General features: G+C 45.9%; 1 protein-coding gene across 1 annotated transcript in view; it reads left to right on the top strand.

The window, feature by feature from the left end:
* The window catches only part of LOC138285079 (contactin-associated protein-like 5), a 2,160,239-nt gene that overhangs the window by 1,298,871 nt on the left and 840,003 nt on the right, over positions 1–21,365 (top strand). The window contains exon 10 of the mRNA XM_069224597.1: positions 18,188–18,359. Within this exon, the coding sequence (XP_069080698.1) occupies positions 18,188–18,359 (172 nt within the window). The remainder of the gene's footprint in view (positions 1–18,187; positions 18,360–21,365) is intronic.

The following is a 21,365-nucleotide window of genomic DNA, read 5'->3' as shown; positions in this document are numbered from 1 at the left end:
TGGGTGAGCGGGCACGGGGCGAAGGCTGAGGGGCTGCTGGGAGGGCGGTGCTGGTAGGGGGGGTGGTGGCTGTACCTGTAGTAGTGGGGGGCACAGATGTTGCCGCCACCACAAGGGAGCTCCCATCGGAGGACCAGTCCGTGTCACTGGTTGCAGCTCCTGTCCCCGCCGTGGTGCTCCCCTCACCCTCCGTCCCACTGGTGTATTCAGAGTCCGTAGTGTGGCCCTCCATGGCCATGTGGGATGCAGCTCCCTCGTGCTCTGGTGCCACTGCTCCTCCACCTGATGAGGCTAATGCACACAAGAACAAGGAGACCACAAAAATGGTGTGGGGGAAACAGAAGAAAGACATGTTGAGTGCATGGCTTACCGCTACCGTTGGCGGACAAGACAGACACAGCAGCCCCCTGCATTACGCCGCGCTCTTGAGCTCTACAGTGCAATTCCTGGGAAATGGCCTAAATGGCTATGGACGACATCTGCACACATAGATGACACAGGTGCATGAATAGCTGTATTTGGCACTCTACAGAAGTGGGGTGGGGGGCCACAGGGCCATGCCTTACGTATGGGCCTAGCCTACAGAACTCGCCCTGGCCTAGGGAAACCCACAGCCCTCCTCCCCACCCAAACACCTCCCCTGCGCGCAAAGTAAGCTGAATGAGAGTGTACTCACCCCCCTTGTGTCTGCTGTGATGCCCTCAAGCGCCCATCCAACTCCAGGTAGGCCACCGCCAGGATCCGGAACATCAGGGGGGTCATGGTGCGACAGGCACCCCTCCCACGTTGGAAGGCCATCCCCAGCTGACCCTCCACCGTCTTCTTGCTCCAGCGGCGAATGTCCTCCCATCTTTTCCGGCAGTGGGTGCTCCGTCTGTGGTGGACCCCCAGGGTCCGGACGTCCTTGGCGATGGCATGCCAAATATCCTTCTTCAGATGGGTGCTGACCTACGTGAAATGTATAGGGGTAGAAGAGAAGTCATTACCAACTGCGCCGTCAAAGTGAGAGGCCCCCATCCCTACCCTTGCCATGTGGCACATGCACCCACCATCTTTCATGCACTCAGAACTTTGCCCCCTTCCTTCTTACAACCAGCCCTCTCCACACAGGCATAGCCCATACTACATGCTCCCTGTCTACTTACCTGTTGGTCTGGAGGACCGTAGAGTAGCGTGTACTGGGGGAGGACCCCATCGACGAGCTTCTCCAACTCCTCCGATGTGAAGGCAGGGGCCCTTTCCCCAGACGCACAAGCCATTGTCTCTTCCAGACCGAGGTCACAGCAGCACTTGCAGTGTAGGTCCTCTCCTGTCGAAGATCAGGTATCGAGTGATTCAACAGATAGAAAATGGCGGTCACGTCCGCGGCGGTGCGTACCATCACCGCCGGCGTACATCGTCATTGGCTCCTGGGACCCATAGGGTCCAATGTTAACCAATGCAGCATTGCGCTGCGGTCTTCGACCGCCCTCCTGCGACAGTGTACAACGCCAGCGCAGTTACCTCACATCCCATTGTCCCACTTTAGAGGTCAGACAGCCACCATTTCAGGGGCCCACATGGCCTAATTACCAACTGCGTCACACATACCTAGGCCTACTCTCAACACACATACAGGCCAGATTTTGTGTATGAATGGTGTTCTGTGTAGACTGTGGGTACATAACGCTGAGTTGTTTGACTCAGTGCTCGCTGTTGTCCTTCATAGGCACCGTCCGCTGGGACATGTGAGGAGATGGCGGAATCCTCCAGTGTACCGACCGCTGGTAGACCTGTCGATAATGGAGGAGCAACATTTGATAATCACCTACAGGTTTGACCGTGCCACAATCCAGGAACTGTGTACCCAGTTGGAGCCAGACCTGATGTCAGCAATCCGCCATCCCACAGGAATCCCCCCTCAAGCGCAGGTGCTGTCAGTGCTCCATTTCCTTGCAAGTGGGTCATTTCAAACAACGGTGGCCATGGCATCAGGGATGTCCCAGCCTAAGTTTTCCAACGTATTGTCCAGAGTGTTGTCTGCCCTGCTGAAACACATGCGGAGCTACATCGTTTTCCCTCAGGTGGAGGACTTGCCTACAGTGAAAGGTGACTTCTATGCCCTTGGAAATATCCCCAACATCATAGGTGCCATTGATGGGACCCATGTGGCTTTGGTCCCCCCCCACAGGAGTGAACAGGTGTACCGGAACCGGAAGAGTTATCATTCCATGAATGTACAGATGGTATGTTTGGCCGACAAGTACATCTCCCATGTGAATGCCATGTTCCCTGGCTCAGTGCATGACGCCTACATCATGTGGAATAGCAGCATCCCTTATGTGATGGGTCAACTCCAGAGGCACCGTGTGTGGCTATTAGGTGACTCTGGTTACCCCAACCTGTCATGGCTACTGACCCCAGTGAGGAATACCAGGACAAGGGCAGAGGAACGCTACAATGAGGCCCATTGGCGGACTAGGAGGGTGATCAAACGCACCTTCGGCCTCCTGAAGGCCAGGTTCTGGTGCCTCCATATGACAGGTGGATCCCTATTCTACTCACCAAAGAAGGTGTGCCAGATCATCGTGGCCTGTTGTATGCTTCATAACTTGGCTTTGCGACAACAGGTGCCTTTTCTGCAGGAGGATGGTCCAGATGGCGGTGTTGTGGCAGCTGTGGAGCCTGTGGACAGTGAGGAGGAGGAAGCAGAGGAAGAAGACATGGACAACAGGGACTCAGTCATCCATCAATATTTCCAGTGAAACACAGGTGAGAATACATTCCTGCCTACTACATGTACTTTTACACTTCTACCTCTATCCTATCTGTCGATTTCACCCAGTGTATTGTCACTGAGTTGTCACTTTCCCTTACGGTTTCACAGGTGTGGGTCCCAACGTGTGTCATCTGCTTAGATTCCTCATGGACTAGAGCTGTGTGACATAGGTATGTTGACATTACTATTTCCTGAGAATTTTGTCACTGTAATTGCAAATATACTATTTCGAAATCACAGACAGACTCCAGATCTTTTGGTGCTTTAGGTGTGTTTATTTACATACAAAATATTGGAGGAGGAAGTTAATTGGTGAGGGGTGATGGCGGAGAAGTGTCCATGGCAGAGTCCAGTCTATTAGTCTCACAGGTGCATTGCCCATATGGGCATAGGAAGTGGAGCTGGTGCAGTTTCAATATGGACAGGGTGACAAAGTGGGACAGTGGGATGACAATCAGGGTGGTCTCATTTCTTGGCGGGGGTCTTGGCATCGTGCTCTGTCTTGTTCCTGGATCTCAGGGACCGTTTGCAGGGTGGTTCTCCGTCTGCAGGGGGTGGGGTGCTGGTGTGGTGGTCCTGTAGCGGTGCCTCCTGTCCACTAGCGCCGGCGGAGGTGGTAGGCAGTTCATCGTCCATGCTAGTGTCAGGGGCCCCTTGTAGTGCCACAGTGTCCCTTCTGGTGTTGAGTATTTCCTTCAGCACCCCTACGATGGTGCCCAGGGCAGAGCTGATGGTTCTGAGTTCCTCCCTGAACCCAAATACTGTTCCTCCTGCACGCGCTGGGTCTCCTGAAACTTGGCCAGTACCGTTGCCATCGTCTCCAGAGAGTGGTGGTATGCTCCCATGATGGAGGAGAGGGCCTCGTGGAGAGTGGGTTCCCTTGGTCTGTCCGCCCCCTGTCACACTACAGCCCTCCCAGTTCCCCTGTGTTCCTGGGCCTCCGTCCCCTGCACCGTGTGCCCACTGCCACTGCCCCCAGGTCCCTGTTGTTGTTGGGGTGGTGGGTTATCCTGGGTTCCCTGTAGTGGTGGACACACAGCTGATTGACGTGTTCTGGGGACGGATGTATGGCCCGCTTGGTGGGTGCTGTGCTGGTGTTTCCAGAGGGGGGGAGGTCTGTGGTGGCCTGTGCCGGAGTGAGGGGAACCAACTGTCCTGAGGCCCACGATGGTCCGGGCTGGTCATCTAGATCCAGTTGGACAGAGCTGCTGTCATCACTGTGGGCTTCTTCTTGGGTGGAGTGGAGACGTCTGGACCCTCCTCTCAGTGGTCCTGCAAGGGTGTAAAGGCATGATTATTGCATCTGTGTGTGTCATGGTGTGCAATGGGTGGGTGAGCGTGTACCCCAGTGCTTGCATTCCTGTGTGGGAACTTGTGTGATGATGGTTTAGGGGGGTGTATGGGTATGTGCAGTGGGCATGCTTTAGTGATGGGTGTCCATGCGTTGGTGTTGCATGCAGGGCTTGGTGTTAGGATGGGTGGTTTGTGATATTGGCACATTTGTGAGGAGTTGGAGTGATAGGGGTGAGGGCGAGGGTGGGGGTATGTGATAGCATGCAGGTAGGGTGGGGGATATGGTAGTTAAAGGTGTGACTTACCAGAGTCCATTCCCCCACTGACTCCTGCGAGGCCCTCAGGATACAGAATCGCCAAGACCTGCTCCTCCCATGTTGTTAGTTGTGGGTGAGGAGGTAGGGGTCCGCCGCCAGTCCATTGAACCACCTGGTGGTGTCTTGAGACCACGGAACACACCTTCCCCCGTAGGTCGCTCCACCTCTTCCTGATGTCATCCTGATTTCTTGGGTGTTGTCCCACTGCGTTGACCCTGTTGACTATTCTTCGCCATAGCTCCATCTTCCTTGCAATTGAGGTGTGCTGCACCTGTGATCAAAATAGCTGTGGCTCTACCTGGACGATTTCCTCCACCATGACCCAGAGCTCCTCCTCTGAAAACCTGGGGTGTCTTTGTCGTGCCATGGGGTGGTGTAGGTGATGTGTGGGGTGATGTTAAGTGTGGTGATATGTAGTGGTGTGTGGTGTTTTGTGCGTGGAAGTTGTGTGGGTGATGGTGTTGTGTGCCTGTGGATGCTAGTTTGTGGATGGTGGTGTCTCTCTCTGGCCTTCTCTGTAATATCTATTGTAGGGGTTTGTGGGTGATGTGGGTGTGTGTTTTATATTGTAATGGGTGTGTGGGAGTGGTGTGTGTATGTGTATCAGGTGTGTATATTTTGAATTGTCCCATGTTGCAGTGTTTTGTAGAAGTGTGTGTAGTTTGAGCCCTGCGGTGTGTACCGCCAATGGAATACCGCGGTTGAAAGACCACTGCGTGGATTCGTGTGTCATGATAGTGTGGGCGTATTTCTGTTGGCGTGACGGTGGAGGTTTTGTTTTCGCCAGTTTATCACTGACCTTTGGTGTGGCGGACTTGTGTAGGTGTCTGAATTTTGTCGGATTCCGAGATGTGGGTCATAATAGCTGTGGCGGTTTTCTGCAGCCGCGGCGGTGTGTTGGCGGTCTTCTGCACGGCGGTAAGCGGCTTTTACCGCCAATGTTGTAATGAGGGCCATAGTCTTTTCTTCCAGTACACTTAGACAAGTAAAAGTCAATTCCCTGTGATTGAGAAGTAGAAGTCAATTCTCTGTGATTGAGAAGGAAGCATTGGTGGTATACTTGGGTCTTAATCAATTTTGAGACTTCGTCTGAGGAACCATGTTTAAGGTGAAAACAGACCACAAACCACTTAAGGACGTTTTTACAGAGAAAGCTTCATGGCAATCTCAAGTAGGATCAAGAGGTAGATGGTAAATCTTCAAGAGTTCAGTTTTGATGTTAAGTATGTTACAGGGGTTTGGAATTGTGTTGCTGTTTGTCTTTCACATTTAGTAAAAGAAACAGATATAGAGCATGACCATGAGCTGAAATGTTATGAGGATGTAAATGCTGCCAAGATGTCTGAATAATAACCAAGGGTGGCATTGAAAAGAATTGTTGGAAACAGGTATTACAAGTTGATCCCATTCTGATAAAAGTTTGAGAAAATCTCATTAATGGATGGGACTCACAAAGGAAAATTGATGACCAGGTGCGACCGTATTGGATGGTCAGAGATGAATTTTCTGAGTTGGATGGATGTCTATTCAGGGGTACCAAATGAATACTGCCTAGCAATCTACGGATGAGGTTGATTGTACAGGTTCACAAAGGTCACTTTGGTATCACCAAGACTAAACACAGGTTACGTCTGGAATTTTGCCGGCTCAGGATTGATGGAGCATTAGAGAGAGTAGTCAGAGATTGTATATCGTGTGCAGCCAGTGACAAGTTGTTAAAATTATACAATCCACCTATCTTGTGCCGTCAGTTACCTCAAGGGCCTCGGAAGGATGTGGCCATTGATATAGTTGGGCTGTTGTCTGGAAAACAGGGCTCTCCATATGTCTTAGTATCAGTATATCTCTTATCAAAATGGCTAGAAACTAAAATGATTTCAAACATAAGTTCCAACACAGTGATTACATTTCTGCTGTAAGTTTTCATGCATGAAGGTCTTACCAACACGTTGTTGACTAACAATGGGGTATGATTTTGCTCAAAAGAAAAAAGGAGTTTCTTGATTGCAATAGAATAAAACATAAACTGTGTGTTCTTTATCATCCAGAAACAAACAGAGTAGTAAAGATGTTTAGTAAAACCATCAAGGAAGACATCCAACTGGCTAATTCAAATGGATTGAGTTAGAAGGAGAATGTAATGTGTATGTTGGAAGCTTATGGTCTCACTCCACATCAGACCACTGACATGACACCCTCTGAGTTATGAAAGGGTTTTGTGACTGCCAGACTTGTAGTAAGGCCCTATTTCTTTTTTTAATCCTGTTCATAGTGGTTTTTAAGCTTGCATTGCATTTTACATTTATTTTTAGCTTTTTGCTAGCACTTCTAATAGATGATATTAATTGAACTTGTATATTCTCCCACTTCTACATTAATTGCCATTACAGTTAATTAATATAATTAGTCCCAAATGATAAATAATGTTACAAATTATATTGACAAAGTGTAGAATTCTTTAAAAAAGTAAGGAATTTGCTCCCAAAAAGGGGTAGCCCCAGGTCTCTAAATGTCCGACATATGTTTTATAAATCTGATCTTTAGATGAAACAAAGGCACGTGGATGTTGCAATGGCTCAATTGAGTCAAAATTAACGTAGCTCAGAATGGCTGTGCCATGCTTTTACAATTGCCAAAGCTGCTGACCTAATGATGATTGAGGGGGATGAAGGGGAATTGATAGACTTGGCTCTCTCTGTGGGCCACCTCTAGACTTTTTGCCTTCTCCTACCCTGTCTTCTCAATTTCTCTTTGTTGGCCTTAGGTGTCTGTGCACTTTACCAGTGCTAACCAGCATCAAAGTATTTCTGCTCACTCCTAAACATAGTAAAATTGACTTACACGTGATTGGCATATTCATTTACCTAAATGTCCCAAGTAAAGTTGTGTACTATAAACCCCAGTCCAGCAAATTCATTGCTACTTGTGGGCCTGCAGCACATGTTGTCCCACCCACATGTCTCAGACCTTCCATTGCAGCTGGTGCACAGTTCTAATCTAGAAGCTAATTCAGACCACACACAAATAATTTAACACTAGCTTTTTGTGCCCTCGTATGCCCTGGGACCAGGGCAGATAAGATAGAAATTCCAACACATCTGTAGGGAGAAATCTCTAGAAGTTTCTCTTACTTCAAAACAGGCACCAGTTATAAAATTAGGACCCTCAGATCCACTCTTTAGTTTCTTACGCACCTGCAGAGAATTCTCAGAGGACAGCCTGTTGCCTGCTGTGTACTTCAGAGGACTGTCTGGCTCCAGCAAGAGGACTCCCCTTCTTTCTGAAGTGTGCCTCGTGCCCTCAGATGATTGCCCTGCTACTTGAAACCTTTTTTTCTGCATAAACCCAGGACTTTCAGAGTGACTTTAAGGGCTATTGGATGGCCTCCCAATCAGAGCCTCTGAGACTGAAAAGGTTCCAGCCATCTTGAAACCTGCACTAGGTCCCAGGCTGAATGAGTCCTGACCCTCCAAGTGCTGCCCCTCTAGTTCTGAACCCTTGGACAAAGTGGTCATAAAGGTGCTCAACCAGTCAGAACCAAAATCTAAGAAACTTTTTACTGAAAAGTGCTCGGGAATCAAGAGGAAAGCAGGATCTAACTGTTCTCTGATTCGCCTAGGTTGCATCATTTGTTGGCCTGACTTTGCAGTAGCTCCCACTATGATCTTCTCTGAAGCAGCACATCCTGTTCAGCAGGGTATTCAGCTGTGTGGAGCCCTTGTCCCAATGTAGAGTTTTGACTTTCAAAAAAGAGACTAAGTTCAAACCTAGAACTCTTCCCCACAACTTTGTCCAGTGGCTCCCTGATGATGATGTCTCATACTTGGACACCACTGGTTGCCTTGTTCCCCTGGACTTTAGCTTCTCAGAATTTAAAAAAAAAAAAAATGTAAGTCCGAAAGTTAGCCAAGACTTGGCCTAACCCACCTCTTGTATCTGAGCCATGCTCCAGTGCAGTCGGCCATAACTTTCAACTTTACTCTGGTATCGCACAACTAGACTCCAGTTCTCATAATTGGACTTTTGTCATATGGGTGTCAAATAATTTATTAAAATTCAACTTTTCTAAATAGTTGTGGGATTTTTCTTGTGTTTTCTTATTATTACTGTTTGAGTGCTGCGTACATACTTTACGTAGTGCCTCTAGTAAAGTCTGAATTTTTTTCTGGTTAACCTGACAATGGACTTTGGCTGTTTCTCACGAAGGGTTCACCCCACTCACACACACATACACACACAAACACACACACACAGCCAACAACCTAATTTCTCTCTTGGATGCTGACCCAGCATCAAAGCATCTGAGGTGAGCATAGGCTATGACTATAGTACCTTATGATGGGACACCGGGCCTCTATACTCGTTGGGCCTGAGGGTCTGTGGAAAGGCCGTGATTACATAATTATAATAAGATCTTCCCTGACCCCATAAAATAAGATTGATACCTAAAAGAACTTGCCTCTCAGAGTTGTGGTTTAGTACTGATTTAAAAGCAAAGAAACAGGTATGTAAGATAGCTGAAAGAAAATGGAGAAGAAACTATTTGCCTGCAAATGAATCTCCTTATAAAAACAAACTGCAAAAGTACTATCACTTTGCCGAATTATGCAAAATAAATTCTTAAACATATTAAATTTCAGCTGGAGAGGCCTGCAAACTTTATAACACCTTAGCATGACTTGTCTGTAAAAATAATTCTCATCTAAATAATTATGCATAAATATATCCAACTTCTTTTAGACTAAAATGTCATCTTGGTGGGTGCCCTCAGTTGAAATCCAAGACCAGGATCATATCAATTTGTCCACTTTTATAGCTGTATCTGAAGAAGAAGTAGGGCAAATATTTACCTTCATGAACTCCTAATTGATAACAAATGTTTTAGCGATCTAATATCCCAAGAAAGCTACAGAAAGATCTCCATCAACTATCTTGTGTAACTCCTCCCTAAACTCAGGTTGTGTATTTCAGTCATGGAAATCTGTCATGGTGCTCCTCTTTTAAAAATACATAGTTAGATGCTAAGGTGCTTTCAAACATTTGAACAATTTCATTACCCAAAAAGGACTTATCCCAAGCACTAATTATATTGGAAATTGACTTTTGTTCTGGTGGGCCCTTCAAAATACCTTACATATCATCTCCAGCTACCACAGAATACAGAGGCTAGATTGATTCTGGGTCCGAAGAGATAGACCTCAATCTCAAAATGCATTAATTCTCTACACTGACTTCCAATAAGTAAAAAAAAAATGCCCATTCAAAGCCTTTGCCACAAAATGATTTCCAACAACAGTCAACACACGTACAAAATATCCAACATTTTCATAGTACACCCATCCCAGAGAACTTAAATTCAAACATAGTGCTTCTATCATTATACCAAGATTTAGGTTGGAAGCCGGTAGGAAGTCACCACTGCAATAATATGGATTTCACTGTCTGTAAGCATCCAGATGCAACAAACTGTCTCTTGTTGAAGACAGAAACAGAACCTGTATGTTTAACTGCAAAATGTATCCTCTGGTTTAATTCCTCCAAACTATCCCACTCTTATCCCTGTCGCAAAATCTTTTTGCTTTCTATAGCTTCTTGATAGACTTGCTCATTCCTGGTAGCACAAGTTCACTTCTTAGGAAGTAGGTGTTTTTTACTTTAAATATGGATGAAAAGTCAGAATATAACATTTCCCTGGGCCCAGAATGAATACTGGTGAGGAAAGGGGACTTAAAGGGCCATAATGATGAATACAAGGGGACTGGGCAAAGAACTGTGGCCAAACAATGGTGTTCCCTGTGGTCCCTAAGCATTCATTATTCTCTGGATATGAAGGGTAGGCCCTTCCTTCCGCCTCAACATGCAAGGCTTAGAATCACAGCTAAGTATGGGGTTTGTGAGGAGCTAGAGGCCACCAAAGACCACTTATATGTCTCACATAGCAACCCATCAGAAGCACCTGGAGCACTTAAGGTGAGTGGAATCCACCTGAAAGATGAGGAGCACTGGAAGCATGAACCTAATCCTCATGTATTATGAAGCGCATGTGAGTCAAGAGAGTGAAAGACCCCGGGAGCTGGGGATAAACCAGATGGAGAATATGAATATCCTCCCACTGTGAACCAGGTGGTACTCCTTTGGGAGACCAGGCACTGAGGGGACTGAACCAGGATAGACCCAGAACACAGAGAGCATAAGAGATGAATGTCAGTCCACATGCCCTATGAGCCTGCCCTATGAGCCTGCCTTGGGGTTGGGCAGAATCAGTTTGGGTGAGGCGGCCACATTTTTGCCCCCTAAACCTTATAGTGGAGCACTCTACTTAATCAGTCTATCGCTGTCCTCTCCAGCTTCTTTCCAGCTCCCCTTGCTGCCTGCCAGTTACTTTCCTGTGTGCCCCAGCCTGAGGATACTTACCTCACTTGGGCTCTAATCTTCTGGCTTAGTTCACATTCCTTTTGCAGCCCTGGGCCCGCTCGCTGCCATTTTTTTCCACCACCCTCTTCCTGCCACCTGCTCCGTGCCACCATCTCTCCAGTGCCCCTCCCCATCCTAGGACCTACTTAATGTAGGCAACAGAATGGCCCCTTTCAGCAGGGCCTCTTCAGCTCCCCTTGCTACCTGTCAGCTGCCTTCCTATGTGCTTTAGCCAGAGGATACTTTCCTCACTTGGGCCCTAGCCTTCTGGCTTAGTGCCCACCCCTTTTTAAGCCTCTTCTGGTCCCAATCACTACCATGTCTTCATGTCAGCTGCTTCCCCCACCCTCTCAATGCTTCCTAGCACCCCAGCACCCCTCTCAGGACCTACTTAATGGAGGCTGCAACACAGTCATGCAGCAGATGCACCCAAAGCAAACCAAAGGCAAGCCCACACGCACCTGTCCATCCCTGGACTGTGCGCAGGGCCAGGAATCCTGGCCTGCCGTCTACCCAAAGGTACTCCTCTGTAGATCTTTGAGCCCTGGATCTGAGACGACGCACCAATTGCTGACAAGCATCTCTGAGCACCACAACAAGACCATTCACCTTCTACCGCTATCTCTTCACCTGGAACCTAGGACCACTAGCCGACACAGAAACCCACACCACTCCCACCCCACCAGCTAACACCACCATTGAACCACTCCAGTGCCTCCCGATCAATGCAAGTTTGCTCTACAAGCATGCCAGTCTAGGACACCATCCCCACCCTTGCAGTTGATGTGACCTTCATCACAGAGACATGGCTCAACCCCTTTTCTGCCCCCGACATTGCCGCACAATGCCCAATAGTTACAAAAAGAAACACTAGGACTGTATCAACAAACACAGAGGTGGCATTGCCATCATCCACAAAAAATCGATGCACTACTCCACCATTGATGACAAAACCACACCGATCATGAAACACCTCAATTTCTAACTCCACACCAATTACACAACTACAATAAAAGGCACCTTCGCCTACAGACCCTCAAGTACCACACACCAGCCGTTGTGACACCATCACCGACTTCATTGCCTCACTCACCATCGAATCCAAGCACTACATCTTCCTTGGAGACCTCAACTTCCACCTAGATGAACCTACAGACCCAAAGCCTGCCAACCTCTTCGAACGCTTGGGCAACATCAGTCACACCCATTTGGTCACAGACTCCTACGCGCAGAGCAGGACACACTCTGGACCCAATCTTCACATCCCACAACAGAGTTAAATATAGCCACATTAGGGAACTCACTTGAACTGACCACTCTATTGTCCACTTCACAATCACAGGACCACCCCTCACCACCCCAAACCTCACAGCACCTCCTTCCACAGCTGGAGCAACCGACACAAAACCAATGGATGGACCCCTCAACACCACCCAGCCAGGTGCCATAACCAACATGAATCTAGCACAATTAAACACAGTTTCAAAGAGAAGATGGCACACTAGCATACTTCGTGTAGTGGACGGCGACAGGGCTCACATCTTCCCGACCTCGGAGGATGTGTGGACGTGGCTCCATGCTAAAGGTCCTGTGGACCCCATCGTTGAACATATCGAGCAAAAAGATTGGCTCATCCAGCGCCCTGCAAGAAGAAGAGAACAGGCATTGGAACCGTGACGCGTCCGTCTAAGTCGCAAGCAGCGGCCGAGCAAATACAAGCTTTAAAGGAAACCAATATGTTCTCGGCTATACGCCCAATGCTCAATAATGAAACTAGTGTTACAGATTTGGACTCACTAAGAAGCCACAACAGTCCCCCCTCATCACCCATGATCTCTGGCCCTAAGTTTACGCCATGCTCAGCCGATGATCTCTAAGGCAACATAAAAATACTATGGCACCACAAGTCCTCTGGTTCTTGCGCTATAGAACATCAATAAAATACACTCTTGATTTGTCTGATCTGACGGTAACTGTAGCTGCATATACCTTGTGGCCCACATGCGCTCGCCAGCTCCATCTGAGTGCACGCCCGGATCACACTGCTATAATGAATCTTATGCCACAAGCAGTATGATTTTGCTTGGAACAGTACGAGAGCTCGCAAAGGAAATGAACATATCTGAATGGGCCGTTTCCATGAGCCACCTCAACTTATATCCCAGCTGCGCCCCCCTAACCCAGAAGGGTTACAGTATGGACCTCATCCGATTTATTGCTCATGTTGGCACCAGTTGTGCCTGGTTGACCTCAGTTATTGAAAGTTGTACTCCCCCCCTTTTTTCCTTTTTTTTTCTTCTCTTTTTCTCAATTGTGTTACTATTATGCCCCAATTTCTGTCTTGTTCGCGGAGTGGTGGGGATGGGGGGGCAGGGGAGTGGGACCCGGGGCATGCTTGGGCTCTGTTCAAGAAGCACACCGCTCAACATAATAATCACAAAACACAATGACGTCTTATAACATAATAACATGGAACGTAAGAGGGCTGGCCAACATCAATAAGGGTCGTAGAGTGCATGCTTACCTCAAACGTCATAATATACATATAGCCATACTCCAAGAGACACACTTATCCGCACATGAACTGGGTAACATTAGCAAGAGATGGTCGGGCACAGTACACAGCACCAGACGTCCACATATGCGAAAGGGGTCCTAATCTGGATCGCCCCTGGAGTCCCATACCTCGTTAACAGCACAAGTATAGACACAGACGGCAGATATGTTTACCTAAACGGCGAACTGGATGGCAGACAACTAGTTATAGCCGGTATATATGGGCCTAACGCGGGACAGGGAGAGTTCTGCAGGACCACTTCTAAACTGCACTACCCGTTAACACCCATTATATGGGGTGGGGACTTTAACAGTGTCCCTGATATATCACTAGATAGATCCCAACCCCCACTGGAGGGCGCCCACAGCAAGAGACTGTCTCGGACATTGAGGTCCTGGATTTCAGAGAGGAGACTATACGATGTGTGGAGGGATCTCCCCCCCACAGATAGAGAATACTCCTTCTATTCTCCGGTACACCAGCTACATACACGTATTGATTTATTGCTGTGCACGGACACGATCACACATTTAATCAACTACGCTTCTTATATGGCTAAGACCCTGTCTGACCACTGTCCTCTTATTGCCACACTAAGATGGGGTAGACAACACACATGGCGACTACAGCCCACATTGCTACAAGACAAGGGTGGGATGGACACAAGGTAGTAATGAGGGGCATGTGTATGGCAATAGCAAGTGGTGTCCGGCGCACACTGACTTTAGAATTACGTGACATCGAGGGGAAGCTACGTGAAGCGGAATGCAAGGCAGTGTCGCACAGCGACATCAGTAATGATGGGTCTAAACTTCAAAAGCAATGGGACAAAGTTGAATCTCGCATAAGAAAATTTGACTATCACCACTACACGGCACGCCCACATGTGGAAGGTGACCGCTCTAGTAGAATGTTAGCTTGGCTGGTGAAGGGGGAACAAAAACATTCCCCTATAAATGCCATCTGCCTAGATACGGGAACAATAGTTAACACACCGACAGAGATTAATGACGCTTTCAGACGCTATTACGACACCTTGTACAGGGCCGGACCCTCCCCATCTCCGGAACAATTGGGGGAATTTTTCCAGTCCTCCCCATTGATTCGCTTAACAGCAGCCTAGTTGCTAGACCTGGATAAACCAATAGAAATAGATGAAATTAAACAAGCCCTCCGTCAATTAGCCCACAATAAGGCTCCAGGAAGAGATTGGTTTCCAATCGAGTATTACCAAACCTTTCTGACACAGACGCTAGCTCCTTATCTAACAATAATACAGGAGGCATACTCAATGGGACGATTACCTGACTCTCTACGCAAGGCACTAATCATTGTCCTCCACGAGAAGGGCCACGATCCTTTGGATGTCCGCTCCTACTGCCCGTTGTCACTGCTGAATACAGACTGCAAAATACTGGGGAAGGTACTGGGGAATCCCCTCCTTCCACTAATGGCCACCTTGATTCATCCAGACCAATCCGGTTTTATACCAGGACGTAGCACCTTTATCAACATTAGAAACCTCTTGTGACTAATAGCCGAGACCCCGGAAACAGACAGCACTCGGGTGGCGGTCTCTCTGGATGTCGAAAAAGCGTTTGACACACCGGGCTGGCCGTTCCTGATGACCGCACTAAAGGAAATGCGATTCGGTGAAGTGTTTATGCGCTGGATATCAATCCTCTATGCCGATCCAAAAGCACAAGTCAGGACTGGTGCGATTATATCTGAGGAGTTCGCGATAGGGAGAGGCACCCATCAGGGCTGCCCCCTATCTCCAATCCTTTTTGCACTAGCAATAGAACCTCTTGCAGCCAGACTACGAAACAAAGCAACATGCTGTGCCATGCGCGTCGGGGTTTTGGCAGAGAGACACGCACGCATGGGTTTATTTGCTCCACAAATACTTGAGGCTTATCATGGCCATCATTTGCCTATACTATTTGATTTCTCCCAAGGACTCATGACTACCAGCAGCTTGATCTATGTACATTTTGTGTTTACATATAATGTTTTATATACATCTGAAGCCTTGACAAAGTCTTGAAGACGAAACACTTGTTGGCTTTTTTGCTGCATGGACTTATTGTTACATTCGAACATCCTATTGTAACTTTGACCATTTATCACCATCTGGCTGCTCTGGACACATGGTCATTTTGTACAACGCAGTCTTTTGACTGAGATTTCTACTTTCTACCTGCACTTATAATAAATATCTACACATCATCTTCCAAGAACGAAATTTCTATTTATTCTTGAACATTATCAGGATTCATGCTATTGGTGTGCCCTGGCCACTCTTCTTTAAAAAGAAAGCCAGCCTGGACAAGCTGCAGGTAAATGGCCCAGTGTTCGAAGAGTGAATCAAGGGGCCTTTGATTTGGGAAGCAACAGCCTTCTAGCCCAAATGCTGCTGATCCTGCAGCATATTGTATAGCTGCCACTTGTTCATGTTAGGAATCAGATGTTTCCTTAGATTAAGTCTGATATCTACTTGGGATAGGTGTGGGCAGTAGTGGTTGGAGAATTTGTATTGAATGATGAGATTGGACTTGTTTCCTCAAATATACCAAGTTTATATGCAGTTTTGCATTCTTTGGTTGGAGGGGCATTCTACTCATTTATTTAGGTTTAGAGTTTATAGAGAGCTCTTTTTTTTTATATCTGCCACAACACTATATACCCTCCATGCCCACCCTCATATCATGTGATCATACAACTCTTATGCCACAGAACATCACTGGCCTCTGGACTGCTAAACCAATTTTACCTCCATCTATTATGGCTAAAACATGAGTTTAAATTTGAGGGGCCCTAAAGCAGTAGTGAAACATGAAGCACTTCTAAGTATGCCCAATGACTCCAAATGTGATATATGTCTCCTACAATAGACCCTTTACTCAAGCAGGACTGGCGAGAGACGCCCTGGGAATAAAGGGTTCCCCAAGCAATTTATTTTCTTCTGTTCAAATAAAAAGCCTGGTTAATCATATTGTTCTCAAAACATTTTTGGGACTATTCTGTGTTCAGTTGCATAGTTGAGGGGGAGATTACTGGCTCTTTGTTTATCCCTGAATGATCTCTCCTTCATGATTGCCATAGTCTCCTCGTAACAAAAAACAGTAACAGTCCCTTAGAGACGCCAACGGAAAGGGCAGGCCAAGTGAGGCCATTGCCCCCAGGGTTGGGTTCCAAAATGGTTATTGGATTTGAGGCTGCTGGTTCTTTGGCATCTCCACCTCCCCTACAGCAGAGACTATACCTTCTAATCAGCCTCCAGACTGAGCTACGCAAGGTTGAACTACTTCTTGGGCACATCCGAAAATCCAAAGAAAGGGTAGCACCTATTAAGATAGGTGTCTCGTTCCTCTCAGACCTCTCAGCAATACTCATCTCCTTGAGGGATCCCAAGGAGTCTATTGACCGCACTTTATAATGTTTTTTTTTTTTTGTATTTAAATGTTTGCAAGCAACCCCCTTTCACAATTGGCGGTCCAAGGTACTGTGAGACAGTGCAACCTTCAATTTTGTATTCTTACACAGTCCCACAGTACTCCCACATGACCTCACAGGTGGTCTTGCTAAGATGTCTAGAGTACCGCAGGACCTGCGGCATGAACGCATGGGCATGTCATGAGTAATGTAAAATGTGAAGTCATAAGCAGTGTATACTTGAGGTGCAAGTCATAATTACTTCAGTAATCTACAACTAGCGAATTTCAGTGATGTTGTTGGTTTTTAAACATTAGTTTTTATCTTATTTCAGCACATCACTATAACACCTTTTCAACCATTGTGTTTTTTCACTGATTTTCTATGTTATTTTCTTAAAATAAGCCAAGATCATACCCATGGTATTGTGCCACCACATTAACCTTTGATTCCTTTCATGAATATCTGGTGCTTTTTGATAAAATTCAGCCGCATGCAGCAGGGTGTTGGCCACAGGGTCTGGTCTCAGCCACTACTTCCAAACCTGCCACAGCATGCCAAGCCCAAGCTGCACACGGCTTTCAGTCGTGTTCAGTGGAGGGTTGGTAGAGGTCCCTGTCTTCCAACCAAACCTTTTGCAGACGCCCAACAGCCTGCTGTGCTAACCAAAAGCAAAATGCCCTGGGAAGGTTGGCTTCAGGTTCCGCCTCTGGCAAGGCCCTTGCCCAACTGTGGGTTGTTGGCTGTAGGAATTATGAAATATGTTGCTAAAGTGAAACTATAACTGTGCTACTTAGAACATAACTTTGCTCGAGGTCATTCAAGCAGAAAGAACCCCTCACCACTTTAATTTATTATTCCCAGTTTTCTTTTCGGTTCATTTGCTTCTGTGTGTATATCAGTATATTAAGGGCTCCAATGTAGTTACAATATGTCCTTAAGATTCATATTTGTTTTTTGTGAAGAAAATAATTTGAATTATTTGTACATGTGCTGCTCAGTAGTTCTGCCTTTTATCGTGTCGCTACATTCAGTTTCGGGACGATTATTATGGCATTTTCTAGGGTTACTTCTAGCTAAGCTCACTTTGTACATGAGTTCTGGCTTTTGATGCAATGCAATGTTACTTCAATATTGAGTCTGATATGCTTTCTCTTGTGATTTGTTTGATACAGCTGCATGCGTTGCATAACTGCAGTCTTGCTTCGGCACAACTTGGTAGCACATTCATCCTGCATAGAATGGACACTTTCTGAGTTTGCTTTCACTTGGCAATTTTTGCTGCCTTTAAAAATATTATGAAGACAGTAGACCATCTGAAATTTAAGACACATTTGAACTCTATTGATTTCTACAAAAAGAAATATATTACCATAGTTTCGATCATTGTAAGGATGTTCTTTCTTTTCGCAGGGTGCTCGAAAAATTCCAATGATTCTCCCTGTTTATATCCCTTCGCTGGTTTTCAAGGCTGCATGCAACTCATCTTTATTGATAACCAGCCCATGGATCTTGTTTTAATGCAACAAGGAATTCTAGGAAACTACAGTGATTTACATATCGATCTTTGCAGCATCAGAGACAGGTAATGTGTTTTCATCTTAGGAGCAATATTTCAGTCTTATTGTCATATTGTGTTTATCCATGTTCAATTACAAGAATATGGAAAACATTGTTAGCGAATTTACACTTCGAACATTCAAGCATAACTGCATGAAAATAAGTTGCCAAGTAATTACCTTCCAGTGCAAAATAAAGCCATAACCAGTTAGTCAAAGGAAAAGAAAAAACTTTGAAATGTGGGTAACGAGCAGGTTTAAGATATTTGATGGTCAATGAATGATAGTTGCCATCGTGGAGCCAACCACTCCTAGGAAAAGACAAACCTCACGCATATATCGTTTACCGGTGAGTCCTAAAGTAAGAAAAATGTGGTGACATGTAAAATCGAAATCTTCACGTTTCTTTTCCACAATCTGCACGATCTTTTCAGGAATTTAGCTTAAAGCCTTCATTAGTAGTAGCCCGGTGTTTGAGACAATATTTATTGGACTTGATAAAACCTGACTCTGCGGACTCAGAATTTATGGGGTTGATATCTAACACCAATTAGGAATCTGTCCCCCAAAAAAGAAGAAAAGCATGTAGGTTTTGGTGAATAACGCACGAAAATCATCATGATCTTATTATTATCCGACATTGTTTACCCAAACATTTAAGCAGGTTTGAGTTTAGCAACTAAATTCTTGATTGTAACTCAGAGTACCGCATATATCGCAATTAACTGTGACATTTTAATGAGGGCCTAAGTAGGGTATTCAAGTGTGGGCGGATTGTGAGTCCCAAAGGTTTTTATTATGAAAAAAGGGCAACAAAGGGGAGTTTCAGATGAGTCGTCAAAAACATCTTAAGCAAATTTTGTCAATGCTCACAAATTAAGACCATACCAGTGTTTAAGTGCACTTATTGCACTTGAGGAAAACAAAACGTACATTTAAATAAAACTAGTTTAACTACGATAAATTGTGAGACACAATGCTTCAATTTCAATCAGATATAAACTGCTCTAGGTATGTTTAGAAAATAGAGCAACATCAGGGAAAATGATTTAGTGATCTAAAATAAGAATATAATAACAAAAAGTAAATCAATTTCATTTGTACCTCAATGTATGTGTAATTTATTTCAAGTAAATTTACCAAAATAATTATAGGTAAGATTTCTTTGTGATTGCTACACTTTTCAATGTGTATCTTACAACTGTTGCTGTGTTAAACCTGCATAGCTTTTGCATAAGAGTAGAATCATGAGAATTAAAATATTGTCTGTTTCCAGTCTAAGTTCCAAAGGTCCTTCCACTCATTTATTGGATTATATATTTATTTATTTTTATTTTGTGGGTGTCCCGGACCCAACCCAGGACACTGACACTTTTCTTTTGAGGTTTTGGGACACTGGTGGAGCCCCAAGACCCATCCAGACCCTTCTGGCTCCCCAGCCAGCACCCATAGTGGGTCCTGATGGGAGCCTTTCATTATTTTCTCGTGGGGACTCCGGTGTCCAACCAGGGCACAGACAACAGAGAAATCATGGGCAGCCATTAAAGGAGCTCCCAGTGCCTATGTAGCCCCTTGTGACTCTCAAGAAAGCTCCGTGCTGGTATGAGCCAACTTGATTCATATGCTCCAGCCCAGAGGGAACTGCTTTTTTCCTACTCCCCCCAGGCTGGAGCAAAATTGTGCTCCCTGCCCAGGAGAGGTCAGGCTGTGAATTATTTTTACATTCCCTAACTACACTCTCTTGGGGGGAAAACGCTACAATGTCCCAGAGGATGGGGTTCCCAGGGAACCACTGCCTTTAGGCCCTGGGTGATGAGGTCCCTGGGTGCATAGAATGGCTAAGAGATGGGGCCTCTTGCCCCTTCCAATAAAAAAATGCCTTCAGCCCCAGGGGGTTTTGGGTCCCCGGGGCATAAAACAGGCTCAGAGAGGGGGCCACGTGCCACCTCCACATGAAGAATAAAGCTTCTCCAGAGAATGTTGTCCCTGGAACCTAAAATGGTACCAGGGGGTGCATCGCCCTCTCTAATAAAAATAAAGTAGCCCATGCGATGGGGTCTCCAGAGCCTAAAAATGTTCTAGGAAGAGGGATGCATGCCCCTCTCCTCATTAAAATTTAGAACGGTCCTGGAGGTTGGGTTCTTTGGGGCTGGAAAATACTGGGGAAAGGGCCACATGCCACCCTATCAATACAATAACATTGTGCGGCACCCAAGGCCGTGGCCCACCCAGGAGGATCAAAATAGAAAAGAGCTGCACTTTGTAGTTACATTTAAGAACTAGTTACACTATATGAAGGCCTTTTTTTGGTTTGCTAATAACTTTAATACTGTTTGATGAATGTTCACAAAACTCTCCAAAATAAAGTTCATCCACCTTAGCTTCTTCCTTGAACATTTCAGGGTGACCTGTCAAGCGAGGGCAATTTTGCCTTGCATTTTCCATAAGCATTTTTGCATTGGGCTACTGATCAAACAGCTGAAAGGAATTACACCACATTTGACAGAAAAGTAGATCCCCAGAAAAGCGGGTGGATTGTGATTTGGTGTGATCAGTTCAGTAGAGTTTGAGAAATTAAGATTTACTCTGTATGTATATCTGGATGGTTGGATCTACAAAACTCTTGCAGAACTCTCGCAGGCACACTGCTTCAAATATTACAGCATTCCGATTGGCCTAGTGTTTTTTTTTTCCTGTCAATGGGAGAAACAGGCTCCCTTTGGAAGTGAGTGGCTGTCTGGAAGTGAGTGGCTGGAAGTGAGTGGCTGTCGCAAATCCCGTAGGACCTTGCACTGTAATTGGCTGGCCACTGCATGAAGATAAATGTTGCAGCTGCTACTTCAGGACACATACTCAGTTTAAGAAGTAGGGTTGGAGTACCTGGATCCCACTGACCTTGGGGGTGTGGGGGGGCAAAATTAGGTATGGTAATAAAATATGACTTTTAATTTTTTTTTTAACTTAAAAATCCACTGAAAAGAACAAAGCTTAAAGTGATTTTACAGTTAGGTATGGCAAAAACATTTTACTTT

This window comes from Pleurodeles waltl, chromosome 3_1, assembly GCF_031143425.1.
Source record: "Pleurodeles waltl isolate 20211129_DDA chromosome 3_1, aPleWal1.hap1.20221129, whole genome shotgun sequence".
In the NCBI taxonomy this organism is placed as follows: domain Eukaryota; kingdom Metazoa; phylum Chordata; class Amphibia; order Caudata; family Salamandridae; genus Pleurodeles; species Pleurodeles waltl.
Note: the sequence above shows the minus strand (reverse complement) of the source record. Positions and strands in the feature narration are given on the sequence as shown.